The following is a 13766-nucleotide window of genomic DNA, read 5'->3' as shown; positions in this document are numbered from 1 at the left end:
AGTGGAAAATTTCATCTTCAAATGATAGATGAAGGTGACAACTTTGAAGTTCTTGAGTCTCAATATGCCATTGAAAGCGGATGGACAGTTTACCACTAGAAATTCTATCATCTTGGTCACTTCGTGGGTCTCACCCAAAGTGACAGGAACTGCAATCATTCCCTTGGGAATCAGATGATCCCCTATAAAGCCATAAAGGGGGATAGAGGCAGGTTTCAGATTTGCCTCTTCAAATTTCATTTCCTCGAATGCTCGCTGAAATAGGATGTTCACGGCGCTCTCATTATCCATGAACATTTTGTGGACTTCGCACCGACCTATTTCAAGCGCGGTGATGAGCGCATCCTTATGAGGGTGATGCAATCGATCTTTCTCTGAGAAAATAATCTCCTCCTCTCTACACACCTTAGTAGATCGCTGTGCCATGTTTAACACAATTACAGGGTCATGACGAGCTTCTCAAGCTTATTTCTCCTGAACACCTCAAGAATTCGCCACGAGGTGTGGTCCTCCAAATATAATCTTTACAAAATGAAGACCCTTGCAACCACGATGCTTCTTCCTATCGTCCTCTTGATCCTTCTCCCAAATGGGAGTTGAACCATCAACATACTATTTGAAGTGCCCATTTTTAATGAGGTCTTCAATAGCCTGCTTAAGAGCTCAACATTTATCGGTATGGTGCCTATTGTCCCGATGATAACGACAATATTTCTTGTTATTTCTTATTGAAGGGAGATTTTTCATGGGTTCTGGCTCTCCGAGTAGATTAGCTTCTTTTGATTTATCCAGAATAGCTAATACTGATGCATTCAATTGAGTGTATTGATTCTTGTCACGATTGCGATGAGGAACTTGGGCATAAGATTTCTTAGGCTCAAACCGCTGTTTTTTTCCCTCTCTTTGATCGTCATTAGCCCATTTGCGATCAGGCCTTCTACTACTCTCTCCTCGGTTTTCCTCCCTCTGACTAGGACGCTGGTCGAAGGACTGAGGTCGTGGTGATTCAAAGCAGCCACTAAATTTTCAATTCTGAGATATTTCTCAGTGAGGTTGTAGAAGCGAGTGAGGGAATTATCGTCCTTAGATTGCAGTTTCTTCCATAGGTCGGTTGCGTGCAAACTCCCGCAATAATAAGAGTTCGAATTGAATCTTCGGGTGTATTAGCCACCTTGTTTAGCTTCCAGTGGAACCTGTCGATATAGGACTGAAGGGATTCATTCATTTCATGTCGTATGTTACTCAGATAGCTCAATGGCATTGAGAACTTCCTATTAGCTTGGAAGTGTCTCAAAAACAACCAACTCATCTGCTACCATGAGTTGATAGATCTTGGCGGAAGCGATTTAAACTAACGCTTAGCATGGGCAGTCAGAGTCACTGCTAAGCAGCGACATTTCGCCAAGTTGGAAGCTTGGTGAAACTCCATGAGGTCATTAAACTCATAGAGATGATCATGTAGATTAGAATTCCCATCAAATGCTCACATATCGGGCATTCTAAATCTTGACGAGAGAGAAGCAGTCAAAATTGCTAGAGAAAAGGAAGATGCCTCAACAACCTGCCCATGCTCATCCTGTTGAGCTCTAAGCTGATTTAGAGCTCGTTGTAACTCCTCAATTTGAGGAAGCAGAGCCACATGAGGATCACTTTCTACAATGTGGGTTCGCTCCCCATGATTGTGATTGAGGAAAAACTGCAGATCGGACTCTTCTTCGCCTCAGCCGAAGCCTCCAACATACCTTGACACATGCTGGCTGGAGCCATGTGAAGGCACTAAATAGCTGGGGGAGTTATCCTTACCTCTGCGATGGTCAGAACTGACTCGTATTCAGTGGGTATTTCCCTCACAGTGATGGTCAGAACCATCATTCTGGCGATAATGAGAATCTCCATGCCGTGCTCTCTTGTGGGGCTGCCCATGCGATGTGGTGTGAGACAGCTCATGATGTAACACACCGCCAAGTCACAAAGCCACATATATTATACTTGCCTCACTACCGGTATTCACTGGCCCCTTCGAGCTTTTTGGCCTATTGTCAGCCACCTGTTTTCCCTTATTTTTACGTTCTATAGTGCGCGTGGTATGAGCTTTTGCCCGTTTTCATGCTTTAGTGTGACTTATAAGCGTTTTTGGAGATGGTATCACCTTGTCAGAATTGGGTGGTATGACCTGATCCAAACGATCTAACCTTCGGTTAACCGTTTTGAGAGTATTATTGAACCTTTCCAGGTAATTCATCACAGCTGGATCGAGCTGAGAGGTCGAGGAAATGTCCGTCGCAGTACCTTGAGGAATTGGAGGCACTTCGGGAGAAGTAACATCCTGTACCCAACGGATTTCCTCGTTTTTGGTGCTAGTTCGCTCGGTTTCAAGACCACGAGCCATTTGTTCACAAGTAGAATTGATTGATCAATGATTCTGAATGAAGAGCGGATATGAAATGTGCCCTTCTTCTAGCGTCAAACTGTTAATGCATGATTTTGACACTAACGACTCGCACTTGCAAAATGCTGAGTTGTTTTTAGAAATTACACGTGAACTATTATAATTAGATACAAAGACTAAATAATAAATAGAGATATGATTTTTAAAGTGGTTCAGATGCTTAAAACGAATCCTTTTATATATGAGAGATTATAAGAGCTCGCGTAAAACGAATAGCGAATAGAGGTACAATAACTGATTATTCAGAGAGAATATCAAGTCAATCTCTTTCTCGTAGGTTATCTTTGCTTTGAAAATAAATAGTACAATCAGAATGAGGGTTTAGTATCATAATCCCCAAAATGAGAGGCAAAGTCCTCTATTTATAGTAAAGGAATTCAAGGTAATGATTATAAATCTGTAAGTGGGTAGGTGTTGTGCAAGTCCTTATTTGCCTCTCATTGGCTGATAACTTAGGAAATATCGTCAAATTATCTGGGGCTTGGACAGGTGTACGGTCCTCAATCATTCATAGACAAAACCTGAATCTGCTAAGTTGGTGACAACCATATTTTTTTTGTCATGGAGCAACGTGGCTGCTCCTAGACTGTGCAACGTCTTCCTGAACTCTAATTGGTGCTTACTAACATAGGCTAACGTCAGCTCTGATTTTTTAGACATAACACACACACATATATATATATATATATATATATTTATTTATTTATTTATTCTTTACCTATCACAGTTTTCATACTTATCTTAAGAAAATGATACATTCACGTTTTCATTTTCAAAGATTTTTTATAGGGTGCGTTTGGTTCAGGAAATGTTATATTATTGAGGAATGTTGTATTACTGGAAAGATAGATTACTAGAGAATTTTTAGAGAAATGCGTTTGGTGGGTTGGAATAAATTGATGGGTATGCTATAATAATATGTTTGATTGTGAGGATAAATGAGTGGGTATGTTGTGTAGATTACTAAATTGCCCTCATTTTTAAATAATAATATAATATTATTTTTATTATTATTTTATTCTATTATTTTTTAAATTATTTCTTTTAACCCCCCTATATTTGAAATTTTACTAAAACACCCCAACCATATACAACTTTAATTTGTAGCAAAATCACCCCCACTCACCCCAAGCCACTGTCGGTAGCCACCACCACCACCGGAAGCCGCTGTAATGGCGCACGACCAGTCGGATTTGGCTGGTCGTACGCCGATCAGGCCTAATCTGGCCAGATATGGCCGTGAATATGGTCGTTTCACGGCTAGATCTGGTCGTTGATATGGCCATTTCACGGCCAAAAATGTGGCTGTGAAACGACCACAGATTTGGCCGTGAAAAGACCAGATCTTTGGCCATGAAACGGCGACTGTTTCACGTCCAAAGATCTGGCCTTTTCACGGCCAGATCTATGGCGTTTCACGGCCACATCTTTGGCTGTGAAAACACCAGATTTGGTCGTTTCCGGCCATGGATCACAAATCCATGGCCGGAAATGTCCTTATCGGCACACGACCGGCAAGATCCTGCCGGTCTTGTGCCGATATGACGACTTTCGCCGGTGGCCAGCGGTGGTGGCTAGCGGCCGGCGGTGGTCTTGGATGATTAAGGGTATTTTGTTAACTTTTAAACTTTTTTGTGGCAGGGGTGTTTTAGCTAAATTCTCAAATGTAGGGGGTCTGGGTAATTGTTGTTTGGTAGACACATGAGGGCAAATATGTCCGAAATGATAAAATATTAAGGGCAAAATAGGGTCAAAATTAAGATTACCTTGGTAATCTTATATTAACACCCATTGGGAAGGTAATCTGATTACCTCCAATATTACCAACAGTAAACATTATTTGCAATAAAAAATTACGTTATATTTTATTATTTGACAACTAAACGAAGGAATCTTAAAAATTAAACTAAGATTACAGGATTAATCTTATATCACCCTGAACCAAACGCTACCATACAGTAATTTAGGGTAAAAGAGAAATTGTAACAATAATATCTGATTAAAAATAAAAATAAAAACAACGATTTGGTAAGACAAATGTTATATTATGAGTCATTTATATCTTCACAATAAGATTCATGCATTTAAGTCATAATTTGAGATTGTTCAGAAAAGGAAAATAAAAATTATACCAAGATTCAAAAGGACTTATATTGTACCCTTTCTCTAATAATAAATTATTAACATTACACATCTTAGTTTCAAGTTATAAAAATCTAATATAGCCATAATAACTCAATGGAAATCCTATAAGAAGATTAAAAACCTTATTTTTGGATCATTTTAATTTTCTCTAACTACACCACAAAGTGTTTCATTTTTCATATTGTTTTGACAAAATAATTAGAAGAAGTAAAAAAAAAAGGTTTTCCCAAAACATGAAAGACAAAACAGTTTTAGCACTCGTAATAATAGAATGTCAAGCAGCTAAAAATCAGAAAGAAAATTGAATTGAATTTACACATCTGGAAATTTTTTTTTTTTTCCTGGTCACTAAGGGTGTTTGAACCAACTTCCACGCACCTCAATTAATTTTCAGGACCTCAGAGTTGACGACCAAGTAAACTCCTCAGTGATTATCCCTATTAGGGCCTATGAGTGTTTGAACTCAAAAGCTCATAAAACCTCTTTTGTTTTTTTACCATCAAGTCATCTGATGATAGTTTGAGGAGAAAAAAATCAGTAACTCCAACAAGCATCGAAGATTCGAACTTTAAAGAAACGTTATGACTAATATTGCCAACTCTTCTTCCAAGGAATTAATTTTAGAACGATTTATAAGCCACTGAAGTTATCACTAAATATAGTGGCATATATATAAGTTTGTAAAAGCAGTTTAAATCATCGTTTTCTATAACAGTTCTTCCATCTGTCACATAGAAACCCCTGCAACGATTACAATCTGCTGTCTTTGCTACTGTATCACAGTCTAGTCTCCGAAGCCTGTTCTCAAGCTCATTTGCATACAATTTCAGGATCACTTTCTACAATGTGGGTTCGCTCCCCATGATTGTGATTGAGGAAAAACTGCAGATCGGACTCTTCTTCGCCTCAGCCGAAGCCTCCAACATACCTTGACACATGCTGGCTGGAGCCATGTGAAGGCACTAAATAGCTGGGGGAGTTATCCTTACCTCTGCGATGGTCAGAACTGACTCGTATTCAGTGGGTATTTCCCTCACAGTGATGGTCAGAACCATCATTCTGGCGATAATGAGAATCTCCATGCCGTGCTCTCTTGTGGGGCTGCCCATGCGATGTGGTGTGAGACAGCTCATGATGTAACACACCGCCAAGTCACAAAGCCACATATATTATACTTGCCTCACTACCGGTATTCACTGGCCCCTTCGAGCTTTTTGGCCTATTGTCAGCCACCTGTTTTCCCTTATTTTTACGTTCTATAGTGCGCGTGGTATGAGCTTTTGCCCGTTTTCATGCTTTAGTGTGACTTATAAGCGTTTTTGGAGATGGTATCACCTTGTCAGAATTGGGTGGTATGACCTGATCCAAACGATCTAACCTTCGGTTAACCGTTTTGAGAGTATTATTGAACCTTTCCAGGTAATTCATCACAGCTGGATCGAGCTGAGAGGTCGAGGAAATGTCCGTCGCAGTACCTTGAGGAATTGGAGGCACTTCGGGAGAAGTAACATCCTGTACCCAACGGATTTCCTCGTTTTTGGTGCTAGTTCGCTCGGTTTCAAGACCACGAGCCATTTGTTCACAAGTAGAATTGATTGATCAATGATTCTGAATGAAGAGCGGATATGAAATGTGCCCTTCTTCTAGCGTCAAACTGTTAATGCATGATTTTGACACTAACGACTCGCACTTGCAAAATGCTGAGTTGTTTTTAGAAATTACACGTGAACTATTATAATTAGATACAAAGACTAAATAATAAATAGAGATATGATTTTTAAAGTGGTTCAGATGCTTAAAACGAATCCTTTTATATATGAGAGATTATAAGAGCTCGCGTAAAACGAATAGCGAATAGAGGTACAATAACTGATTATTCAGAGAGAATATCAAGTCAATCTCTTTCTCGTAGGTTATCTTTGCTTTGAAAATAAATAGTACAATCAGAATGAGGGTTTAGTATCATAATCCCCAAAATGAGAGGCAAAGTCCTCTATTTATAGTAAAGGAATTCAAGGTAATGATTATAAATCTGTAAGTGGGTAGGTGTTGTGCAAGTCCTTATTTGCCTCTCATTGGCTGATAACTTAGGAAATATCGTCAAATTATCTGGGGCTTGGACAGGTGTACGGTCCTCAATCATTCATAGACAAAACCTGAATCTGCTAAGTTGGTGACAACCATATTTTTTTTGTCATGGAGCAACGTGGCTGCTCCTAGACTGTGCAACGTCTTCCTGAACTCTAATTGGTGCTTACTAACATAGGCTAACGTCAGCTCTGATTTTTTAGACATAACACACACACATATATATATATATATATATATATTTATTTATTTATTTATTCTTTACCTATCACAGTTTTCATACTTATCTTAAGAAAATGATACATTCACGTTTTCATTTTCAAAGATTTTTTATAGGGTGCGTTTGGTTCAGGAAATGTTATATTATTGAGGAATGTTGTATTACTGGAAAGATAGATTACTAGAGAATTTTTAGAGAAATGCGTTTGGTGGGTTGGAATAAATTGATGGGTATGCTATAATAATATGTTTGATTGTGAGGATAAATGAGTGGGTATGTTGTGTAGATTACTAAATTGCCCTCATTTTTAAATAATAATATAATATTATTTTTATTATTATTTTATTCTATTATTTTTTAAATTATTTCTTTTAACCCCCCTATATTTGAAATTTTACTAAAACACCCCAACCATATACAACTTTAATTTGTAGCAAAATCACCCCCACTCACCCCAAGCCACTGTCGGTAGCCACCACCACCACCGGAAGCCGCTGTAATGGCGCACGACCAGTCGGATTTGGCTGGTCGTACGCCGATCAGGCCTAATCTGGCCAGATATGGCCGTGAATATGGTCGTTTCACGGCTAGATCTGGTCGTTGATATGGCCATTTCACGGCCAAAAATGTGGCTGTGAAACGACCACAGATTTGGCCGTGAAAAGACCAGATCTTTGGCCATGAAACGGCGACTGTTTCACGTCCAAAGATCTGGCCTTTTCACGGCCAGATCTATGGCGTTTCACGGCCACATCTTTGGCTGTGAAAACACCAGATTTGGTCGTTTCCGGCCATGGATCACAAATCCATGGCCGGAAATGTCCTTATCGGCACACGACCGGCAAGATCCTGCCGGTCTTGTGCCGATATGACGACTTTCGCCGGTGGCCAGCGGTGGTGGCTAGCGGCCGGCGGTGGTCTTGGATGATTAAGGGTATTTTGTTAACTTTTAAACTTTTTTGTGGCAGGGGTGTTTTAGCTAAATTCTCAAATGTAGGGGGTCTGGGTAATTGTTGTTTGGTAGACACATGAGGGCAAATATGTCCGAAATGATAAAATATTAAGGGCAAAATAGGGTCAAAATTAAGATTACCTTGGTAATCTTATATTAACACCCATTGGGAAGGTAATCTGATTACCTCCAATATTACCAACAGTAAACATTATTTGCAATAAAAAATTACGTTATATTTTATTATTTGACAACTAAACGAAGGAATCTTAAAAATTAAACTAAGATTACAGGATTAATCTTATATCACCCTGAACCAAACGCTACCATACAGTAATTTAGGGTAAAAGAGAAATTGTAACAATAATATCTGATTAAAAATAAAAATAAAAACAACGATTTGGTAAGACAAATGTTATATTATAAGTCATTTATATCTTCACAATAAGATTCATGCATTTAAGTCATAATTTGAGATTGTTCAGAAAAGGAAAATAAAAATTATACCAAGATTCAAAAGGACTTATATTGTACCCTTTCTCTAATAATAAATTATTAACATTACACATCTTAGTTTCAAGTTATAAAAATCTAATATAGCCATAATAACTCAATGGAAATCCTATAAGAAGATTAAAAACCTTATTTTTGGATCATTTTAATTTTCTCTAACTACACCACAAAGTGTTTCATTTTTCATATTGTTTTGACAAAATAATTAGAAGAAGTAAAAAAAAAAGGTTTTCCCAAAACATGAAAGACAAAACAGTTTTAGCACTCGTAACAGTAAAATGTCAAGCAGCTAAAAATCAGAAAGAAAATTGAATTGAATTTACACATCTGGAAATTTTTTTTTTTTTCCTGGTCACTAAGGGTGTTTGAACCAACTTCCACGCACCTCAATTAATTTTCAGGACCTCAGAGTTGACGACCAAGTAAACTCCTCAGTGATTATCCCTATTAGGGCCTATGAGTGTTTGAACTCAAAAGCTCATAAAACCTCTTTTGTTTTTTTACCATCAAGTCATCTGATGATAGTTTGAGGAGAAAAAAATCAGTAACTCCAACAAGCATCGAAGATTCGAACTTTAAAGAATCGTTATGACTCATATTGCCAACTCTTCTTCCAAGGAATTAATTTTAGAACGATTTATAAGCCACTGAAGTTATCACTAAATATAGTGGCATATATATAAGTTTGTAAAAGCAGTTTAAATCATCGTTTTCTATAACAGTTCTTCCATCTGTCACATAGAAACCCCTGCAACGATTACAATCTGCTGTCTTTGCTACTGTATCACAGTCTAGTCTCCGAAGCCTGTTCTCCAGCTCATTTGCATACAATTTCCAGGGTGAAGTAATCCAAACAAGGACTATCGCCTAATCAGATCATCCGTACAAACGATAGTAGGATCCATAACACAAATTTGCAGCGATCAACCTGCCAACAAAAACAGAAGCAATTAAGTATCAAAGGGTATCTCCAATATCACCTTCAAAACGGAAATCATACACATATGCTAGGAAAAGGGAAAAGTAACTAAATCAAAATTTGCAAATTAAAATTTGTAAGAGCAATTCTGTAAGGATGTCTTTTACAATTTACAGAGAAAAACAATGGACAATGAGGAAAAGTAAACAATGTTAGCAATAAAGGCAATACCAACATCAGCACAGAGCAAGATCTCTGACTAAAGCTATAAATTGAAGGTCACATAACAATGTTTTCAATAATATATATCACAAGTGATATACATTCTAACCAAAGAAACAAAAATGAATTAACCCCTGTCAAAAGTGATATTCGTTCTAGCAAAAGAAACAGAAAAATGAATTGCTCTGATCTCACCAAACAACCATACGTTGTACAATTGACATTGGAAAGGAAAAAGTAACTCAGATAATCAAATTAATTAACCATTCTAGAAATGATTTCTATATAAATGACATTAAAAATGTTCATTTTAGATATTCCATCTACTTTTAGCACACCTATCTCAACATATTTTAAACTACACTCATCATATATAAATGCCATTTATTAGCCACCTAACTATATGTACTGAGGTCCATAAACATTAAATAGTCCTTCTATACATATTTTGATAAGTTTCCTTCTTTTCCTTTAGTTTATAACACATTAATCAAATTCACATATAACCTACAAAAGTACTCCATCCGCTGTATGCAATTCTATTATTTTGTTTGGTATGAAGAAAGTTGAAGAACGGAGAAAGAGATAAAAAGAATGCTCAGAGATTATAAGTACCTACCTTGTTTGGTTGAAAGTAGATCACAAAAGGGAATTTGTTATAAGATTTTCTTCTTTCAATATCCACCGAAAGTTTGAAACATCTCCCTTGAATAGTGGATGAAAATAATTATTGGTCTTATTTGGTTGAAGCCCCATTTCCTAGCTTTCAACCAAACAGGTGGATAGATTTTAACATTTCTTTTACTTCTATTCTTTTCCTCTACCAAAGAAAGTCTACAGAAACTTCCTACTGGATTCCTCTCTCTTTTGTGATAAAACACCGGGCACTCAAAATGCTCACATTTATTTCTCACTTCGCTATCAAACTCCTCCATCACATGACTTACCTAAAATTATATTCCATGGATAATTTTTCCAAGTACTATTGTAAACGCAAGATAATCAGTTAAATGCACATGCCAAACATATAAAGACAAGACTTAATTGCCATAGAATACCCACGCCATTGCCTAAGCATAAATTTCAAATTAGAAGTTTATGTGATCATCGATTTGGATGAATGAATGATAAGAAGCACGAAGAAATAGAAACAAGGCTCAAGCAAAAGAAAGAAGAGTAGAAGTTAACTTTCAGTGCACAGACATTATCAATCATAATAAAATAAGGAATATCAGCAACTACGACCTTGTAATCAAGCAAAATCATCTCCAGTATTGACAAAACTAAGGTGATGACAATAACAATATGATGTATGAGATCTTGGCCTGAACTTTTTCCCCACTACGATTGCATCAAATGATTAAACCTGAAGCTCATTGATAAAAACAATGGTAATAGAAAAATGAGAAGTACATCAAACCAACACAAGCTACTCAACAACAAAGTCAGCTGGAAACAAATAAATTATAAATTTGACACTTCGTAGGGTGATAAGGAACAGTGACAACTTGATGGCTGCAGTAAATCAAAGTTAAATTTCAAGGTTGCTGCATCAAGTCATTTCCATGCTAAATGCTCAGTTTGAAGCCTCTTACATGGTTCAACTGTTTGGCACATTAACCCAAAACCATGGTCTATTTATAAATCCAAAATTATACCACCAGCGAGCGCAGCCTTAGCATAATAATTAGGCTAAGAGACATGGAAGAAAGTTGACAACCCTAACAACAAAATTACATTCAAAAAAGCTCAAATATTTTCCTCTTACAGAAGAGGAAAAAAAAAAGGAACACAATGCAGGAAAAAAAAGGTTATATAAAGTTTGGACAAGGGCTGTCACACATAACAATTCTTTCTGTTGCATGGACCAAGGGCAGCAACCAACGAAACTTCCTTTGTCCTTTAAAGAACAATTATAGAGAAGATTTTCATGGGCAAGTAGGGAATATGCCATCCAAGCATATGCATAGAAGCCATGTTCAGCCCAGTTTACCATCTAAGACTTCACCTTCTATCACGCTGAGGTTATTATTCATGTCTACAAAAACAAGAGCATATTTCCAACATCCCAAAACTAATAAATCTTCACAACTCATCACATAATGCCTAATATGTCATAAGAAACGGAATCCCCAAAATAAATATATAACTAACACAATTCCCTAAAGAAATATTAAATAAATAACTACAAATTTGCTTAAACGTACAAACATGTTCTTTCAATGATAATATTGCTTAACATGCAAAATCAAGGTTATTTAGTTGCCCAAGTAAAAATCACACTCCAAGTCCAATCACAAGATGAGATTCAATCAACTAACCAAACAAAGCAACCAAGAAAACAAAATCTCACATACCCAGATGACAGTTCATCAATCAATTGCTCTTATAACCCTTATCATTATCTTTCCTAGCAGCTCTCGCATTATCGTACTCGAATTTCAACACATCAGGAATATGAGAAGTATCCTTGAGATAAAAATATTTCCCCAGAGCACTGTCTTCAATTGCAGGAAAATAACAACACAACAAAGAATTCACTACCCAAAACCACCCCGCTCCAACCAAAATCCCCAAAGTAGCCCCGGCAAACACTTGAGCCACCGTATGGTACCCCAAATACACCCTCGAATACATAGTCAGCACAGCCAAAGTCCAGTGAAGAACGTTCAAAAACCACCTGTTCTTTATCCCCCAAAGTCCGATTCCTTGACAGCTTAAAAGACTAAAATAGACTGCGAAAAAGAACATGTACTGAGAGTGACTCGAGGGCCAACCGTGAGAATCACACATTTCTAAAAGCGCACACGTTTCAGGCCGGGCTTGTTGGACCGATTTTTTTATCACTTCGTTGATGAATTGAGAGATTAAGAGACCGATAGCGAAGAATATGCCTTGAAGCTCGCGACGAAAGATGAAGTGTGAAACAAAGCCGCCGAGGCTAATGAAGACCGGCACGAGTGAGACCCAAGCGAGGAAGTGGCCCAGCCGATCGCCCTTATGGTACCGCACGTGCGTCAGTGTTACGGCCTTCAGAGCCATCGCGGCGTGGTGAGGGTATAGTTGGAGAGATCTGAGTTTGAGAGGAGTGGGAGAAGAGTTAGGTAGTCGGTATTAAGATTGTGTTTGTCTCTCTAGAAACCGTTGGATGGAAAATAAAAAATTACAGGAGAAAGGGACTTTAGAGGTGGCGCCACGTGGGCATCAAGGGGATATGCAAAAATGCAATGTACGACTTTCATTTGAAAAGTTGGAATTAGTTACTGCCCCGAGATTTCAGAAATTTATTAACCCCCCATACTATGGAAAACTATCACTGGCCTCCTCTCTCAGTCTCTCTCTCTTTGACAAATCATTTTTTATTACTCACCTCCCCTTTAAGGTTTAAACCACTTAAGTCGCGAATCGCGATAGAGTTTGGAATGTCAATTTTAGCCTTCAAAGAAAATTCTATAATTCCCTCCAAAGTAAACCATAAGTGAACGAAAACTCTATTAGTTTTTATCAGAAATATACTCTGACTGGATCAAAGGGCCACAAGTCTACATATGCTATGATGCACCATTGTTCATCGCCTTAATTTGGAAAATGACATTCAACTTTTCTTTGGTGCTTCAAATAGGGAATGTGAACATTCCGTAAGTTTTTTGGGTTATTGTATCAAAAGTTATATCTACATAGTTCAACTTTAACGGTGCCAACAAATAAGTTACACTTGACAAATGCCCTTGGGAAGACATTTGAGGACACATTTAAAAATCATTTGGTTGTATTTGTTTTATTATTTGGAGTAGTATTTTTGAAAAAGTAGAGTTGGGTTGTTATTACGAGGTAGAATTTAAAAATTAGCAAAAACATCCATAAGTTTGTTAATTTAGCTAAACACCCTCAACAATAAAAAATTTATAAATTGACAAAAACACCTCACTCACCCATATTTTCCAGATTCCGTCTACCACCACTGGAAGGTGGTCAGAATTTGGCGTAATGGCGCATGACTAATTGGATCTGGTCGGTTGTGCACTGACATGGCCTTTTCCGGCTAGATTCACCATGTATCTCATCAGAAAAGTAGATCTGGCCACATCTGGTTGTCAAAGACGGCCAAAGACATGGTCGTCGTTGATGACCAGATGTGACCAAATATCTAGTCGTTGACGGCCAGATCTTTGGTTGTAGATCTAGTATTTTCCAACTAGATCAGCGTACTACTGGTTAGATTTAGCCGGTAGTGCGTCATTATGCTAGATTCCAGCAA

At 37.7% G+C, this 13766-nt stretch overlaps 1 protein-coding gene across 2 annotated transcripts; it reads right to left on the bottom strand.

Annotated features, from left to right (window-relative positions):
* Positions 1-9038: 9038 nt before the first annotated feature.
* Positions 9039-12648, bottom strand: LOC116111521 (lipid phosphate phosphatase gamma-like). 2 transcript variants are annotated; one of them, XM_031397699.1, is made up of 2 exons: positions 11866-12648; positions 9039-9295 (listed from the first exon to the last, which is right to left on the bottom strand). In XM_031397699.1, exon 1 carries the CDS (start codon positions 12548-12550, stop codon positions 11885-11887), a length of 666 nt encoding a protein of 221 aa, XP_031253559.1. In that variant the 5' UTR covers positions 12551-12648; the 3' UTR covers positions 9039-9295; positions 11866-11884. The 2 variants fall into 2 exon arrangements, with proteins under 2 accessions (XP_031253559.1, XP_031253561.1); XM_031397701.1 differs by lacking the exon at positions 9039-9295 and adding an exon at positions 10808-10874.
* Between the last annotated feature and the right edge of the window lie 1118 nt (positions 12649-13766).

The sequence above is a fragment of the Pistacia vera genome, unplaced genomic scaffold (genome assembly GCF_008641045.1).
Source record: "Pistacia vera cultivar Batoury unplaced genomic scaffold, PisVer_v2 Contig642, whole genome shotgun sequence".
In the NCBI taxonomy this organism is placed as follows: domain Eukaryota; kingdom Viridiplantae; phylum Streptophyta; class Magnoliopsida; order Sapindales; family Anacardiaceae; genus Pistacia; species Pistacia vera.
Note: the sequence above shows the minus strand (reverse complement) of the source record. Positions and strands in the feature narration are given on the sequence as shown.